The sequence below is a fragment of the Notechis scutatus genome, chromosome 1 (genome assembly GCF_049901735.1).
Source record: "Notechis scutatus isolate UNSWTSFEM ecotype Mainland chromosome 1, rNotScu1.2, whole genome shotgun sequence".
NCBI classification, from domain to species: domain Eukaryota; kingdom Metazoa; phylum Chordata; class Lepidosauria; order Squamata; family Elapidae; genus Notechis; species Notechis scutatus.
In genome coordinates, this window is record NC_142009.1 from 340,093,267 (window position 1) to 340,111,874 (window position 18,608).

The 18,608-nt window shown below is 41.8% G+C and overlaps 1 protein-coding gene and 1 long non-coding RNA gene across 2 annotated transcripts in view; both read right to left on the reverse strand.

Annotated features, from left to right (window-relative positions):
* Nucleotides 1–960: 960 nt before the first annotated feature.
* On the reverse strand, nucleotides 961–10,975 carry LOC148133623 (vomeronasal type-2 receptor 26-like). The gene is made up of 7 exons (XM_087952244.1): nucleotides 10,917–10,975; nucleotides 10,455–10,746; nucleotides 8,779–9,615; nucleotides 4,522–4,740; nucleotides 3,917–4,046; nucleotides 2,199–3,235; nucleotides 961–1,274 (listed from the first exon to the last, which is right to left on the reverse strand). Exons 1-6 carry the CDS (start codon nucleotides 10,973–10,975, stop codon nucleotides 2,331–2,333), a joined length of 2,442 nt encoding a protein of 813 aa, XP_087808370.1. The 3' UTR covers nucleotides 961–1,274; nucleotides 2,199–2,330.
* LOC148133624 (uncharacterized) overlaps nucleotides 961–18,608 on the reverse strand; it is a 141,787-nt gene continuing 124,139 nt past the window's right edge. Inside the window, exon 2 of the long non-coding RNA XR_015746994.1 lies at nucleotides 961–1,255. This is a non-coding gene — a long non-coding RNA (uncharacterized LOC148133624). The remainder of the gene's footprint in view (nucleotides 1,256–18,608) is intronic.

Genomic DNA, 18,608 nt, shown 5'->3' on the forward strand with positions numbered 1-18,608 from the left:
CAAGAAGAGCGATAATGTGCCCTACCAGAAACATGCATAACTTTTGTTGCTGCTTCAATTTGTAGCAGCAGAAGTTTCTGGCTACCCTTCAAAAACAGCCCAATAGTAATAGTCCAAGCAGGAGGTTACCAGGGTGTCCAGCAGGACAGGACATGTAGAGTGCTGCTTAATTTACCAGAAGCAAAGTTGTACAATTGAGTATCATCAGCATATCAAGGATACCTCATCTCAAGTGAAAAAATCAACTTCTCAGGTTGAAATCAACAGGAACAATATAAGACCTTTTTTTATTGAAATGTTTGCCAAGGCAGGACTCCTACTCTCATGTGTGTAGACACACAGGAGACATTTTACATTGGGATACATGATGGTTAAATAAGGTTTCAAAACTCCAGCCCATTAATGTCCCTTATTTTTATTGGTTGATTTCCGGGTGGACAATCTTCCTCTTCCCAGCATCCCATCCCAGTAGTTATTCATTTCCAGTAATCCCCTTAGCAGTTGCTATATCCAACTATTGTCAGCATTATTAATTTTAGTATGACAACTGATTTCTTGACCTTCTTTGATCTGCCAACCAGCTTTCTGACCAGAATGTGCTAAGACATTTATAACCTTGTTATTTCCTTACAGATAACATCCTTACACAATGTCTTACTTAATATCTTGTTATAGGTTCTTTGATTACACAGAGGCTATACATGGAGTTACATTTGCTCTGTTGTTTAATGGAATAATTCTGATTTCTCTCACCTCCTGACAATGGATGAGCTTACTCTGGGGTCTTGTATAGATGTGGAATAGGAGAGGGGACAGCACTGACCCCTGTGGTAGCTCACATAAAGAAGGTCCAGGGTGGGGTCTCTCCTGCCCAGTCACCATTGAGTCAAATAAGATGAGGACGGACACAGTATCTTATCCCACCCAGGGTGGGATACAAAACAAACACAGTCACAGAAAACAGGTGAAGCCCCTTTTATTCCTTCATTTTGCTTCCAAGCTCTGAATATCTTTGACAGAAGACAAAAAACTCCCACACAGTTACAAGAAGAAAGAAAAAAGCAACAAAAAGCAGGCAAGATAAGGGCTGGAGGACATCCAAAGATAACACACACTGGGAAGGATTACAAACTCAGAGAGGAACCATAAACTGGAGATATTTCCATGCTTTGTTTCCAGCACTCGCCCATACGCATGTCCGTCCTCTTATTCAGTTGTCAAAGCTGCAGCCCATGAAAAGGACCAAGGTCCTCTCCTCTTGGTAGACCATGTCTCTCCCTTTCCTCTCCTCCCTGCATGCCATAGGATGGATAGGGGATGGGCCTGGGTCCTCCTCTGATTGCTCAGCCAGCCTCTTCCCTTCCCCATCCTTCTCCACAACCTCCGGAGCCATACTTCCACTCTCTCTCCTCTCCTTCAGAGTAAGTCTCCACCAGGGGCATGACACTTAGTAGTTCCTGCCAGTTCACTCTTCTGGGTATCTGCTATTATTCCTGGGATGCACTGGAGCCCCTCTACCAGAGTACAGACCAAAGGACCCCAATCACTAGGACCCCTTTTGCCTTTCCATATCTTCTCCAGTTCATACTTTTGACCTTTCTCCAGCTTCCCATCCTCCTTCTTCCTGATGTTGCTGTTATTTGACATGGGTGCATCTATCCCCACCTCTGTCTTCTTCTCTATGACCTCTTTATCTGGTTCATTGGCAAGGACCTGCATGTCTGCCTTGATTTGGGAGTCTCAGAGGATCTTAGCCCTGTTGTTCTCCACAACTTTGTGTGAAAGATCACAACTGGGCTTGGGAAGGTCCAGTCCATACACTGTGCATATGTTCCTGTACAGAACATCAGCTACTTGTTGGTACCATTCAGTGCATGCTGTCCCTGCCTGAATCTTACACTCTGCCACTACGTTCTGGTCTGTCTCTGAGGCTGAATGCAGTATTCAGATGTGGTCTAACCAATGTAGAATATGGAGGAACCATGATTCCCTCTTATTTTTCACACTTCATGCCTGCTGATTCAGCACAGACTCTGTGGTTTTTCACTTGCATCAGACAAAGAATACCAGCAACAAGCTGCTCATGTTGGCTCATGTTCAGCTTGTGATTCATGAAGAGAGAGAGATTCTTTTCACATGTGCTGCTGCCCAGGATGCTCTCTTCAATTCTAAATATGCGCCTTTGATTTTTTTTCTACACAAAAAGAAGGACTTGGATATGTCCATGTTTAATTTAATCCCCCTCCCAGAAAAAGAAATTTAGATTGATGTTGTTAACTTATTCAATATCATAAAAGTTTTAAAGTAAAAGTTACTACTTTCCACATAAATCAGACATTCTTATGCCTCATTATATTTTCTCTCTGATTCAGACCAGGCCTCAGTAGGATAATGTAGCATTTGGGGAGAAAGATACAAGCCAAGAGACCAGTCCCAGAGGTCAAGATGGAGAAGATCTCCACAGCCACCATGGACTTCCCTTTGGTGCTCAGGTAGCTGGGGAGGAAGGTGATCCAAACACTGCAAAAGACCAGCATGCTGAAAGTAATAAACTTGGCTTCATTAAAACTGTCAGGCAATTTCCTAGCCAGAAAGGCCACGGTGAAACTGATGAGGGCCAGGAAACCCAGGTAGGCAAGGACAGCATAAAACATTGAAGCTGAGCCTTCCTGACATTCAGAAATGATCTCACCAGTCAAGGAGTGGAAGTCCAAGTTGGAAAATGGAGGGGAGGTTACCAGCCAGGTGACACAAAGAATGGCTTGGATCAGGGGACATGCTATGACAATGGAATTTGTCAGTGATTTTCCTAAGAGTTTCCTTGACCTGTTCCCTGGTTTGGTGGCCATGAAGGCCAGAACAACCATGACAGTTTTTGCCAAGACAGAGGAAACTGCAACAGAAAAGAGAATGGCAAAGGCAGTTTGTCGGAAGAGACAGGTGAGCTTCCTGGGTCGACCAATGAAGAGGAAGGAGGAGAGGAAGCAAAGCAGGAGGGAGACCAGGAGGAGGTAGGTGAGATCTCTGTTATTGGCCTTGACGATTGGTGTGTCACGATGTTTAAGGAAAACTGCCAGGACTCCCAATGTGATCATGGAGAGAGAAAGAGTGAGAGAAACTAAAGCATATCCCAGGGTGTCTTGATAAGAGAGAAAGTGGAGCTTCTTGGCAATGCATTGGACCTTGTCCTTGTTGGGATACTGGTCTTCTGGGCAGGGATCACAGGAAGCTGCATCTGAAATAAAGTCACTTTACATTTGGTGGTATATAAAAAAGGGGCAAATCATCCTTCAATATTGATTTATTCAATATTGAAGATGATTTTTCAAGAGGCAATTAGAATTTCTGTTTTTTTCTGAAGACTTCAATTCTCATCCAAGAAGTTTAAAGAAAAACCAGAAAGTCCCGTTTCTTCTTGAAAAAGCACCTTTGGGACAAACAAGTTCTCTACTTTGGATTTTGGATTGACTCATTCTGACTATTTGCTTCTATAGGGAAGGGCAGGAAGACAAAGTTAGGTGGATCTCCCCTTTCTCCAACAGGTCTATCAACCTCCTGGGAGACTGATAGCGTTGACAGAAGATGCTTATCTTAAATAATAAAAATTAAAACTTGACCCTCAACTACCCACTCCTTCATGAAAAGTTTGATTGCTGGTTTTCTTGATGGGTTGCAAGAGAAGGACTAGAAAATCTAGAAAAGGAACCCATGAATTCTGCCCTGAAGCTATCCTGCATTAAATTGCTGTGGAGCAGGAATGGTGGCTAGGAGGATAATTTAGATCCATCAACTCCAAGATTCTGCTGCAAAGGATGAATATTTTGAAAAATGTCAAATCCATTAAAAAAACTTCATAGTTGTTTCTACTGAATGGTTTCCTTCATCTTGGAAGATCTACACTGAAAGTGTGCTCTACCTGTCTGATTAGAAATAGTTCCTTCTGGACAAGGGGCACATTGGTAGCAGCAAACTTCCTTGCCTTCTGGAACTCTCTTCCTCTCTCCTGCCTGGCACCTCTTGATGCCACACCTGGCAACGGGCACCTTCTAGAAGAGAAAAGAGAAATGCTATAGGTGGCCTAAGCAATTAACATGTTTCATGTATTCATTTGTACTTTTTTGTTTCTATTGTCAACATGTTTACAAAGGGTCTATTGGAACCCAGGAAATGCTATAGGGGGATTAAAGCCAGTGACACTCCACACCACCGATAGATTCTAGAGATTGGAACTGGGATTTGGCACATAAAAGAAGACTTGGGAATTGAACTACAGCTTTCCTAAAACAAACAGTCATGGGAATCTAATTGAATGGCAATCGTCTATGGAAACAGCTGTTGGCTGCTCTAAATGCATCCTGGATTTCAAGCAGAACGTCAAATATTTTACATGCAAACCATGTTTTTCTAAACAGATGTTTGCCAAATTTCTGATTCAGTGACCAGTTTTCCAGTAAGGAGGAAGTTTTGAATCCCCAGAAGAGAATGAGTCTTTTGCTGAATTTATTTGACCTTCCAGCTCACCTTTCTTGACCAGACAATTGCATTGGAGTTGATGGTGAAATCCTGGCCTGGGGGAGCCCCAGGATCTATTTGTCCAACTTTCACAGGGACAAACGATAAATTGGGGAGGAAAACCCAGTTCAGAAGATCATAACCAGCAGATCCCAGTCCATTTTCTGAGAAGGAGATTTCATCACCAGCACTGTTGTTGAACTGGACATTCCTCAAATAGGGAAGAAGCTGAAAGAAAAGAGATCTTCAGAAATTGGAGTCATTGGCTGAATGCCCCAAATGTGACATAATGGCTGCTATCTTTCTGGGCTGGTCACCGTCTTAGGAGATTTTCCTGAATACGGACAACTGGAGGACAGAAGGGAAAGGGGGACAATGACATGATTAAAACCTTTGAATAGATGAAGGGTATGAATAGGGTTCTAGAAGGCATTATTTTTGATCCTAAGCAAGAATGAGGAGCATGGGGGACATGCCCTCAAAGTGACAGGAGGGATGTTCAGAAATAATGTTAGAAAGGATTCCTTCACAGAAAGAGTAGAGGAAGCTTGGAACCAACTCCCAGTGTAGGATGTGGGTCAATCATCAATATCTGAGTTTAAACAGGCTTGAGATAAACACATATCCGTCATCCAACAACAAATTAAAATGAAATAAAAATAATTTGTAAAGAATAATAAAAAAATAAATTAAAGAGAAATAAAAAAGATAAACTCAAAGGGCAGACTTGATGGACCATTAGGTTTTTATCTGTTGTCCATTTTCTATGTTTCTGTCAGGGTTCCAAGTAACACACCCACAGCAAACAAAACTCCAAGGAAGGCAATTTCCTCAAAGAATCATTTTTTTGGATATATCATATTGGCACAGGCTGGTGAAAAACGACTCTGATTATTCCTGAAGTTTCCACCTAATTAAAAGTAAATGTTTTTCACTTTCCCAAAACAATTAGTCACATGGTTCAATCATGTTACTGTCCAGTTGCTGGGTAACTCCTGTCCCCTCCTTCCGAGCACCTGCAGGAATGTCCTTGGTTCCCAAGAGAAAGTATTTTGTTTCGGTTACAACACCCCAATTATCTCCATTCTCCCCTCCCTGTCGCTCTCCTTCGGTGTGTCAGCATAAAAGTATCAAAATGGCCTCAGACAGGCCAGCTTCAGAGTTGACAGTTTCTTTGTTTCTAATTAAGAATGTCAGAAAACGTTTCTTTTATTCTCTCTTAATCTTTCATCTCTTACTTCTTGTCCTGCCCTAAAGTGCTTTGGATTAGAAGTCAACCTCTTCTTCTCTGTGACAGCCCCTCAGATGTTGGAAGACAGCCATCATGTCACCTCTAATCTTACTAATTCATCAGGTACCTAGTTCTTGCAACTTACAAAACCATGAAAATCAAACTCCACCGCGAGGAAGCACTGAGGGGCACAGAGAATGGGTGTAAGAGTGGAAGGACATTGAGGTGGAGAATTAAAAGAAGGAGGGGTATTTGGTGGAGTGAACAAGGGGGCTCTGAAGCTGCCATGGCTGAGCAAAGTGGAGCTGAGCCTTTCAGCCTTATGATCCTTCCTAAGATGTAGACCAGTTATAGAAATCTGGTCACAAGAAATTCTTTCCTCCCAAGGAATGTGTGATGGAGAAGCAACTCAGTCAAATAGAAAATTGCATGGTTATAACACAAGAATCAAGGCTGGAAGGGAGAGGACGCTATAGGGTGAAGTGTTGGGTAAAGGGGAGTTAAACCCTGGAAAATGGACCAGAATTCCCAATCCTTAAAAGTGAAGGCTGGCAAGGAAAGGTGGTTATGCTGCCTTCCTGGGTAGAAAAAAATAGAACCTAGAATGAAAGAGCAACTGGTAACTCATTTAGAAATTGTTGTGGGACCAAAATGCAGGACCCAAACAAATAATCAAGGCTCACTACTTAATTTGTTGTTAAGATGCATCTTGGAGGAGTTTTCTCCAGAAATAATGCGAGGGACGCCTGCAGAAAAAAGGATGAACTTATTATATTTATGCATTTCAGAAAGGAGGAGAAAATGATATTTTAATTCATACACATGTATCAATCTAAGTAAGCATGGACTTCCAGTTTGAGCTTCTTCGGCAACGAACCAAAATCCGTGATCGTGCGCGGTTGCAATCTGTGCTCGCCACCGGAGCGCCCCGAGCCAGCTGAATTTGGGGCTAAGCCATCCTGTAGTGGTGGTGAAGAGGGGGGAGACCACCAGCAGGGTCAAGGAGAGCCGCATCTCTCCTCCTCACCTGGCCATTACTCCCTTTCCCAAAGGCGGTTGCAGCGGTGGTCAGAAATGGCCACTTCAAAGAAGAACTCGACCGAAAAAGAATGTGCAGGAGGGAGATAAGAAGAGAAAGTTTTGGTTGACCGAGTTAAACTGAAAAAGCAACAACGTAAGGTACCCTGGAATTTGAACTATAAAAAATAACATTGTTCCCAAAGAAGACTTTGAGGCAGCGAAGGAGAGAGGGAAGGGAAAGGATTTGGCTTTTTTTTTCTTCCCTTCCTTATACTGACAACTAAGAGATTTAAGTAAGAAATTGACAAAAATCCACTTTGACATCAATAGGCATTTAAGCTGAAAATAAAATGTCAAAGGGATAATAAAGACTTTTGGATACTCAAAAAACTTTCAAAGCAGGAAAGGAGAGAAAAGAAAAGAATAAAAGGGTAGGATCTGGAAAAATGGAGGAGACTGCCTGGAACTAAAAGGAACCTATAGTGAAACCTTAACAAGATTCCTAAAAGATACATTCTAACTGAAACTTTGTAACAAAATAATAGAACCCCAGGAAGAGAAAGTGGAAAAAAGAAGCAAGAAGAAACAGTTTTGGATTATTTGGATTACTTGGTGATTTTTGGATTTTTGGCTATTGGATTTAAATGACTAAAATCATATATATATATACGTTTTCTGAGGTTTTCGTGGGTATTTGTATGTGGATCTTTGGTTATTCGGAGAAAACCCGAATAACCAAAGATATATATATATATATATATATATATATATATTAAAAGCACCTAAGCCATGCCCACAGAACCGGTTGTTAAAAATTTGAATCCCATCCCTGGCTGAGTGGGCTTCATATGGGTCAATGCCAACATGTTGCTCCTAATGAATCTTTTGGATCCTTTTGAAGCTTGGCTCGAGGCTCATGATTTAATTAGGGCAATCTCTGGAACCCTGACACTGGTTTTATGCAGATTTGATGCAGGGATATCATGTCATAAAGATATTTAACTCAAGAAATTGACATGGGGAGCTTCCTCTCTAAATATCTGTGGCCTGAATAAGATCTGTCTTGACTTGAACTGTCCTGACCCAACCTTGTTCCAAGAGCGCAAACACAAGACAAAGGCAGCAGCACAGCCTTTTATTGGTTCAGCTAAGAATTCTATTTCTTCACAGATAAAAGGCTGCTTCCAACTAATCAGCTCTGACAAGAAAGAGCCTTGCCAAATTTTTGCAAGGCTGCCAAAAAACAACAGATAAGAAATAGTTTTCAGTACAACAGTCTTAAAATACCAACTGTAATGTCCACAAGGCTGAGTTTCAAAACGTCTTTGCTTCCTACAAAGAATGTTCTCTGCACAGCTGCCTTTTATCTTCTTGAAGGAGGGGCCATTACCTTGCAGCCTTACTCCCGAGTCGCCCGTGCTGTTGTAGCTATTCTTTCCTGCGAGCAACCCTGCGTTCACGCGTGCACTTGGCACAGGCTCCTCGGGAACCTCCTCATTGCTGCTGCCACCCCCCACAATCTCTGAAGGCAGCAGTCCACTCCCTAATGGTCCTGGCCCCTCATCTGAGTCCTCGCTCTCCTCAGCCATCTGCACCTGCTGTCGGATAACCACCACATCAACTCAGAAGGCAGAAACAGTCCATTGACTTCATTTTTGAGGGCAAGGTATAGTTTTGCCAAAGTCAAAGGAAGTACAGTAAGGCAAAGCCAAGTTTGAGGATCCCACTTCAATTCCCTCGTAAACTTCCCCTGTTTCCCAGGCCTGTCCTCCCATTGGCCCCTCATGCCCAATCATAATCAAAAGAGAAGTTTTTGGCAGTTCTTGGAATGCAGCTGCACTTTTCTCTCTGGCCGGTTGTCCTTCAGATGTTTTCTCCAGCTGGCCCAAAGTACATCAGAGGTGCTCCATTCCCCTTCCCAAAAAGCTTCGCTCCACTCCAGCATCTATGGCAAGCTGGCCCTGAAGTAAGACAAAAGAAGAAGTGAGGTGGCAGATCTGACACCCAGAGATTACCTGCCAGGACTGGACATTTGAGATCCTCTCTCCAAGTCTCAGTATGGATGGTCGCCCTCTGGATCCATGCATTGCATGTAATACGTGTGCCAGAGCATAAATGGCATTGTAGATATTGTAACTTTCTCCAGTCATGCTTGTTTCAAACCAGTAGGATGGCAGATTCTGTAAATTCTCCTTTCCTGTACATGGTTTTTTCCCCTTTGGAGGGGTCTTGCCAGGCTTGTGGATGTTGCAGTCAAAGACCCATTCCCACCATAGTGGGAGAAAGACATCTTCTTGTGGGTTCAAAGGATCTAAAGACAGGAGAAAACGGCTGAATTCTGAGACATCCCCAGTGTGGTGCCTAAAATTCAAAGCCCCATGGAAGGACTTTATAATTTTCAATAGATATTGAGAGTTCAGCACATTAAGTTTCCAATTGGATGTAAAGATCCAAACTTTCAGAAATGATGCTTTTCTAAGTATGCCATAAACATACACAGCTGCATGTACATTTGCAATAGTATTAGAGTCTCCAAACAGAATAATCACTTCCCCTTTAGACCAAGTGTTGAAAATATGGTTTGCTTTTGAATATGAAGCAGTACGAAAATCAAGTGTTATTATTTGAATGAAGGCGAGGCAGATCTCCTTCTCCTTGAGCATTGGCACCAGAGATGAGGTGAAAAGTTCTCCATCATCATTTTCAGGGGCCACCAGCCCAACCCAGTTCCACTGGAAATACAGGAGCAGCTGGACTAAGCCCACATACTGAGCAAATTCCTTGGGATTGATCCGGAAGAAGGAAGGATAAACTCTTCTCTCTCCCTCAGAAAACTCAAAGCCAACACCAAGCTGGAGAAAATGAAAATCCTCTTTTAGAGACAAAGTGTTGACTTGCAAAGCTTCCCCAACCTGCTCCTGAGTTTCGATACGCCAGGGGATGGGTCTCGCAGCTGCACCAAGGAATTCACACCTCAGTCAAAACAGGACACAGCCTTGCCAGCCAAAGTCAAGGCCATCTCCACGGAGACCCACAATGGCTGAAGGGAATGACTTATACGACCCGCAACATTGCTTCGTTGGATAATTTGACTGGTAACACACTTTGGGGGAGGGGAAAGAGGGTCAGAGCCAAGGTGCAAATTGAGTGAAGTGAGAGCTGGCTTCCCATAGGTAGAGCCAACATGGCTCTCCTAATAAACCACTGGATTTTTTTTTTCTAAATGGCTTGAGACTGCTAATTTTATTATGGAATTGGTCAGAACCCTGACACAATGTACACTTTAATGGTGACTTTAAGGGCCCCCATTGTGTGATTCCTTGCCTCACCAGTCAGATTTACTCATTGTGAGTGGAAAGCTTCATCTTCCTCCCTTCTAAGGAAGAGACATCGGTTACCTATTTTGCCTGGCTGTGATAGATCATAAGTCAAAGGAACAAAACATCCACGCAGAGAATAAACTCCACTGAAAGGTGCAGAAAGATGATAAACTTCTATGAATGTCAGGAAGTAATTCCTCTTTCAGAATTATATCAATATTGCTTTGTGGTTATATAAAAATGTATCTTCACATAAAAAATACAGAAATCAACTCAATGATGTGTTTCCGCTCGTAACACCTTTGCTTTCATCCTTAGCTTCTGTGTGTGTTTCTGTTCTTTGTGTGTTCCATATTGTATCCAGTGCTTACCTGTGGGATCTTGAAGATGCTGAAGATGGAAGCCATCAGCCTTGAGGATTTGGGGTCATCACATCCAATGACAGAGAGTAGAGGGTCCTTCGTGTAACATTTATAACCTGGAACCATTCGGCCTCGTGTGGAGAGCAGGGAGAGGCTGATCAAAGAAATCCGCCACTCCTTTTGGTAATTGTTTTGGATGTGGAAGCCAAGGGTGATGTTGGGGAGGAGAAACAGATCCTTGTTGACTTCTTTAACTGCAAACATTAAGGCCAGGAACTGTTGGAAGTTTTTGGGTATAGGCCTATAGTGAGAAAAAACAGAGGGGGACCTTGCAAGGAAATCCTGCCTGCAGGTGGACTTTGCCTTGTCATATTTTTTGGGTTAGTTTTCAACAGCAAGTCCCAAGTTTCATTATTAGGATTAGTGAGAGAGGAGAAAGGCCCTATCTCCATATCATGGACAATTTTATACGATTCTACCATCCCTTCCTTCTTCATATGTCCATGAAGATTTTCAATCATCCAGGTCATAGTTGCATCAAAAGTGGCTTTTATTTTGGAAAGGCAACTGGACTGATTTTTGAGAAAAAAACCCAAAATGTTTCATCTTGGACGTTTCATCAATTGTATTGGATGTATGCGTACGGAGATGGAAAAACAGCTACTGACAGTTGAGATTAGTTGGTGGGAGGGAGAATGGAAAGGTTGTGTTTTCTTTGAAGTCAACTGGTTTTAATGCTCTGTGGGTGCCATGGTGGGTACTTGGGGGTTTACTTGTGAGCTCAGGGTCAATTGAGTCAGAAGTGTGGAATTTTCTTGGAACAGCCAAATGGACTGCATCACAAATTGGGGGATAGACATTGTCTTATCCCTCCCCCTCTGTTGAGGATGGGTTGCTCAGTTCTAACATAGATGGCCTCTTTGACCCCTCTTTCAAACTAATGGTCCTCTCTATCCAAAAGGTAGACCTTGCTGTCTTCAAAAGAGTGACCCTTATCTTTCAAATGCAGATGGACCACTGAATCTGGTCCTGATGGCTTAGATCTCCTAAGTTGTGCCATGTGCTGTTGAAGTGGCTGTTTTGTTTCCCCAATGAACAGATCTGCACATGGCTCACTGCATTGTGTTGCATATACCATGTTGCTCATTTTGTTTTTTATCCTTAAGTTTCTGCCTTAATGTATTCTTGGTTGTTAGTCTCTCCCTTGTCTGTAGCAGAGGAGGTCATGCTGGGTCATTTTTTGGATTTGATGAAGGCCCAGCTAGGATAGCCACAAGTTCTGGGGGATTCCTTGATGTGTTTTAGTTCTTTTTCTTTTCCTTCTTTACTAGTAGGCAAACTTTCAGCCTGGTTGATCACTCCCAATTTGTGATACATCTTGTTTTTTCCTCAAAAAAAAAATCATCCCAGTTGCCTTTTCAAAATAAAACCTCCCTTCTTCACTTTGCTTCCATGACTGGAATCCTCCCCAATTGCTTCTCTTCCATCCTAATCAATTTGAGTGTCTCTTGGAGCAGCTTCTTCAGGTCTGGTCACCATTGCTGACCCAAAGACTCCAGTGGGGGTCACAGCACAGATGGAGTGAAGGCCATTATTCATGAGAAATGTTGATTCTCAAACTCAGGGATTTTGGCAGTACCCCACATTGGAAAAGGACTGAGCTTTCTGGGGGTTTTAGACCATGATTTTATGTCCAAATAAACATAAGTGAACATCTTTACTAGGCCAGCAAAGTCTCCAAGGTGTTTTCCCTCTCCACTTTCTATGGTGTATAATCATCCAGAGGAAGATTCTGCAAAGACTGGGAATTCTAGCCTATTTCATGAATTTGGCTATTTATTGAGGAAAGGACAGAAATCTGATCTATACAAAGTTGTATACAAGGATCTTTGCAAACATCACTAGAAAAGTATTTCTAAAAGGAGTTTCTCAATCCAAAAGAAAGAAAACAATCATCTATATTTTTCCATTCAGGTGAATCTTACGAGAATTTATCAATATGAAGTGATGGTTCTTTTTGAAAATATTGTATACTGGAGAGGAGAAGACCTGCCAGGGGTAAATTCCCACCAATAACCAGATCACCAGACATGTAATATTTCCATTGATTGTTAGCAGTCATTGGGGGCAGGAGCCAGAAGAGCAGAAGCAGCAGCAGGAGAGGCAGCCCAATCATTCTTGTCACCTTCCCTGCAAGATCAGAAGTCAAGGTTTGTGGGAAGCAGAATTGCAGGGAGCACTTGAAACCTCTGCAAGTTTACACAGTTATGGCTGCCTTGCCAGCTGGATGGCCTCAAGGCAAATTTATCTGAAGTCTTTTTGCATTAACACATTTGTATTTTATCTCTTTATTTGTTCCTATCTGGCCTATTCTGAAAGTAGACTATGTGTTGTATCTTATTATTTATTTTAATAATGAAGTCACAAGACTAATCAACCATAAATGAGCATTGTATCAATCATGCCTTCTCTTACCTGTGTTTTGGCTTTGACACAAAGGGCAGCTGAGTCACACCAAAGCTCAGAGTTAGCTCTCTGGAAGACCAGGTGAGGTCCTCCACCAGGGCATATTTTTCAAAGCAAGTTTTACCTTGGAAGATTTTTGTGGGTTGAAATCCCCAGGGGAGACATTAAGAATTACTGTTCTTCTGATGATTTCAGGGAAAAGCAATTGTCCTACCCACTGAGCAATATATGTCATTTGCACATCAGGTGGGGAAAAACATGTTTGTGTCTCTTGTGGCTAATCCACAGAACAGATAGACTTGAGAATTGAGATTTTGACCTACCTGAAAGTGAACACCTGTGCAGAAGATGGAGTTTGGCCTGTGTCATACTATGTTCAGATAGAATGGGTGCTAATGGTGTATGGTGGCAGTCAGGTGTACCCTAGGAAGTGTGAGCAATCATGTCAATATCGAGATGGAATACCTGGTTTAGTTATACCCCCAAGACAAGAAATGGAAAGGATTGACTGATCAAATTTATATGGCTACCCATCTCATGCAAAGGGATTCTGAGCAGCATACAACAGCCCAGTTAAAAACTGTAAATAAAGAAGACAATAATTGCTTAAACCTTTATACAATAATAGTACAGTCCTGAAGTCTGTTGTGATGAGACCAACCAATGCAGCTCAGCAAGCAGAGAGATAATGTGCCCTATCAGAAACATGCATAACTTTTTTTTGCGACTGCAATTTGCACCAGCTGAAGTTTCTGGATACTCTTCAAGGGCAGCTCCATATGGAACACATTGCAGTAGTCCAACCAGGAGGTGGCTAGGGCATCCTTCATCCAAGAGGACAGGACATGCACAATTATGCTTAATTTACCCGAACAAAAGATGTACAATTGAGTATCATCAACATATCAAGGATACCTCACTTCATGACATTGGATGAGCTTACTCTGGGTCTCATGTACATGTGGAACAGGAGAGGGGACAGCACTGACCCCTGTGATACCTCACATAAAGAAGATCCAGGGTAGGGTCTCTCCTTCCCAGTCACCACTGAATCAAGCAAGACAAGGACGGACACAGTTATCTTAGCAGTTCCTTGCACTTCACTCTTCTGGGCATCTGCTATTATTCCTGGGATCTGCTGGAGCCCCTCTACCAGTTTAAGAGTCAACAGCCCAAAAGACCCCTATCACTACGACCCCTTTTGCCTTTTCATATATTCTCCACTTCCTCCTTTAGGCCTTTGAATTTCTCCAGCTTCCATCCTACTTCTTTTTGACGTTGCTGTAATTTGACATGATCTCTATCTATCCCCAGCTCTGTCTTCTTCTCTACGACCTCTTTGTCTGGTTCATTGGCAAGGACCTGCATGTCTGCCTTGATCTGGAAGTCTCAGAGGATCTTAGCCCTGTTGTTCTCCAAAACTTTGTGTGAAATATCACAACTGGGCTTGGGAAGGTCCAGTCCATACACTGTGCATATGTTCCTGTACAGAACATCAGCTACTTGTTGGTACCATTCAGTGCAAGCTGTCCCTGCCAGAATCTTACACTCTGCCACTACGTTCTGGTCTGTCTCTGAGGCTGTAAGCAATATTCAGATGTGGTCTCTGAGGCTGAATTTTTCACTTCCATCAGACAAATAATATCAGCAACAAGCTGCTCATGTTGGCTCATGTTCAGCTTGTGATGTGAGTTCTTTCACATGTGCTGCTGCCCAGGATGCTCTCTTCAATTCTAAATATTTGCTTCTCTTGCAACCTAATCACTTTGAATCTCTCTTGGAGCAGCTTCTTCAGGTCTGGTCACCATTGCTGACCCAAAGACTCCAGTGGGGGTCACAGCACAGATGGAGTGAAGGCCATTATTCATGAGAAATATTGATTCTCAAACTCAGGGATTTTGGCAGTACCCCACATTGGAAAAGGACTGAGCTTTCTGGGGCATTTTAGACCATGATTTTATGTCCTAATAAACATAAGTGAACATCTTTACTAGGCCAACAAAGTCTCCAAGGTGTTTTCCCTCTCCACATTCCTATGGTGTATAATCATCCAGAGGGAAGACTTCTGCAAAGACTGGGAATTCTAGCCTATTTCATGGATTTGGCTATTTATTGAGGAAAGGACAGAAATCTGATCTATACAAAGTTGTATACAAGGATCTTTGCAAACATCACTAGAAAAGTATTTCTAAAAGGAGTTTCTCAATCCAAAAGAAAGAAAACAATCATCTATATTTTTCCATTCAGGTGAATCTTACGAGAATTTATAAATATGAAGTGTTGGCTCATTTTGAAAATATTCTATACTGGAGAGGATAAGAGCTGCCAGGGGTAAATTCCCACCAATAACCAGATCACCAGACATGTAATATTTCCATTGATTGTTAGCAATCATTGGGGGCAGGAGCCAGAAGAGCAGAAGCAGCAGCAGGAGAAGCAGCCCAATCATTCTTGTCACCTTCCCTGCTAGATCAGAAGTCAAGGTTTGTGGGAAGCAGAATTGCAGGGAGCACTTGAAACCTCTGCAAGTTTACACAGATATGGCTGCCTTGCCAGCTGGATGGCCTCAAGGCAAATTTATCTGAAGTCCTTTTGCATTAACACATTTGTATTTTATCTCTTTATTTGTTCCTATCTGGCCTATTCTGAAAGTAGACTATGTGTTGTATCTCATTATTTATTTTAATAATGAAGTCACAAGACTAATCAACCATAAACGAGCATTGTATCAATCATGCCTTCTCTTACCTGTGTTTTGGCTTTGATTCATGAAGAGAGAGAGATTCCTTTCACATGTGCTGCTGCCCAGGATGCTCTCTTCAATTCTAAATAAGTGCCTTTGATTTTTTCTACACAAAAAGAAGGACGTGGGAGTGTTTCCATGTTGAATTTTATCCACCTCACAGAAAAAGGAATTTAGATTGGTGTTGTTAACTTATTCAATGTAATAAAAGTTTTAAAATAAAAGTTACTACTTTCCACATAAATCAGACATTCTTATGCCTCATTATATTTTCTCTCTGATTCAGATCAGGCCTCTGTAGGATAAGGTAGCATTTGTGGAGAAAGATACAAGCCAAGAGACCAGCCCCAGAGGCCAAGATGGAGAAGATCTCCATGGCCACCATGGAATTCCCTTTGGTGCTCAGGAAGGAAAGGAGGAAAGAGATCCAAACACTGTAAAAGACCAGCATGCTGAAAGTAATGAACTTGGCTTCATTAAAGCTGTTGGGCAATTTCCTAGCCAGAAAGGCCACTGTGAAATGAATAAATGCATGACTGGGAGGAAGATGGCCACCAAGGCAGATGCATAGTCACGCCGCTGGGGACCTGAAGGAGAGAAAAGCACCAGTAACTAAATTCAGAGACAGGAGTAGAAGTAACAAAAGTAACAAAAATACATAGATTAGGTCCTAGGGATCTACAAAGTAGCAGCATAAGGATTCGGACAAAGGCAGCCAGCTGATTTGGAGCGAGGGGCTCCCGCCAGGGTCCAGGAATCCCATCTTGTGCAGCTTCCCTTTGTTGGGTAAGGCGATCGGGTGATCCGCTAGGATCTAGACAAAAAAATCACAAATTTTTCAGCTGCCTGGAGAGGAAAAAGCTGCCTAGTGAAAAGAAGCTACCTGGTCTAAAGAATCTGCCTGGTCTCGGGAGAGGGAAGTTGACGCGGGGAATAAACGAGCTGTGGGTTTGTGGCAACTGCCGGCAAGGACTGCAAGCTTAGAAGCGACCCACCTGCGGGTGAGTGTCTCACCTGGCTCCGTATAGATTGGCGGTGCATTTTTCAGTGGGAGGAAGGAGCGGGTAAATGGCTCAAAGATTTATTGTGGACCTGAGTCAGAAACAACTTAAAAAGCAAAGATTCCAGAGTGGAAGGGGTGAGTGTGGAGATTAAGTGGCAGTGGCTTAATTTATGTTTTTACCCTCTAACTCTGGAAGTTAAATGGCGACTTGAGAAAAGAGTGATGAAAGGAGGAAAAAAAGGGGGGACTACACGAGAAGAAGAGGTGTGAAGAAGGTTTTTATTCAGGAAAAGTGCTTTTTGAAACAGATTGATTGTGAACTCCGATGATGGAAGAACTGGAATGATGTCTACAGTCTCCATTTAAATCAAATCACCAAAAATAATTCTAAACGGCCACCAACTAGGGAGAACAAAGGAGACTCACGGAGAATTGATAGTCTCCATATAAATCACCCAGCTGATTAGTCAGCCTGAATTTAAAATCCCACTCAGCTGATTGGACAACCTCCACAAAACCCCCACCCAAATCTCATCCTTTTCAAACTCCAAAGTAGATGATTGGTGAGCTCATTCAAATCTTCTCCATTCAAATCTATCAAACAGCAACGGTTCCTTTTTAAAACAAAAACAAAACAAATCAAAAAACCAAAAAACATGGCTTTAAGGAAAAACAAAGGAACTTTACACAACAAACCTCCAATACTTCATTACCTCCACTATTTCAGTACCTGAAGACCAAATATTTATAGATAATGCTTTGTCTATAATAATTGATTTATCACATAATAGTATAATAATTAATTGTTAAATGACCACTAATTTACTGATTCATTGAACTGATAGAGATTTAATACTGTATCTTTGATTATATAGTCAATTGATTGATTGATTGATTCTTAGTAATAAGTTGATTGATTGATTTTAGTAATAAGTAACCTTACTTTTCTTTTGTTCTCTAACTTATCAATTAACAGTTATTAATTACCAACATTCATTAAGTAACTGTCTACCTATCATATTAATTAGCTATTGTCATTGTTTAATGTACTATTGTCATTGACCATACCAGCCAGAAACTCCAGAACTCCAAATCCTTCATTACCAAACAACAACAAAAATAATATCTCTATCAATGACCTCCCAGACTCCTGTACATGCTTCAGATGTCTTAAAACCATCAATGAAAGCAAAAATTATTTTATTTTTATTTATTTATTTGATTTGCCAATTGTTTACAAGATAATAAGTATAAATGTATACATAGTTGTGAATACATGAAATGGGTACATATAAGAAAAATAAAAGAATAAGAGAAACAATAGGACAGGGACGGTAGGCACGTTGGTGCGCTTATGCACGCCCCCTACAGGCCTCTTAGGAAAGGGGTGAGGTCAATAGTAGACAGTCTAAGGTTAAAGTTTTTGGGGTTTGGGGAAGAAACTACAGAGTCGGGTAGAGTATTCCAGACATTGACCACTCTATTGCTGAAGTCGTATTTCCTGCAATCAAGTTTGGTGCGGTTTACTTTGAGTTTGTATCTATTGTGTGCTCTTGTGTTGTTATGGTTGAAGCTGAAGTATTCATTGACAGGTAGGACATTGCAATGTATGATTTTATATACCATGCTTAAGTCAGACCGAAGGCAGGCGTAATTCAAGGTTTTCAAGTTCTAGAATTTCAAGTCTGGTGGCATAAGGTATTCTACAACGAGTAGAGGACTGGAGAACTCTTCTTGTGAAATATTTCTGGACTTTCTCAATTGTGCTAATATCAGATACGTAGTGTGGGTTCCAGACTGATGAACTGTATTCGAGTATTGGTCTAGCAAAGGTTTTGTATGCTCTGGTTAGTAGTGTGATATTACCAGAGAAAAGCTACGTAGGATTAGGTTAACAACTCTTAATGTCTTTTTGGCTATGTAGTTGCAGTGGGCTCTAGCACTTAGATCA

Bases quoted from the DNA above. Each gene is read 5' to 3' on its own strand.
- LOC148133623 (XM_087952244.1), bottom strand. From the start codon at position 10,975: ATGACCTGGATGATTGAAAATCTTCATGGACATATGAAGAAGGAAGGG. The intron at 10,747-10,916 runs GTATAAAATTGT...TTCTCACTATAG, and splicing joins AAGGAAGGGATGGTAGAATC to GCCTATACCCAAAAACTTCC. The intron at 3,236-3,916 runs GTAGAGCACACT...ACTTTATTTCAG, and splicing joins AACTATTTCTAATCAGACAG to ATGCAGCTTCCTGTGATCCC.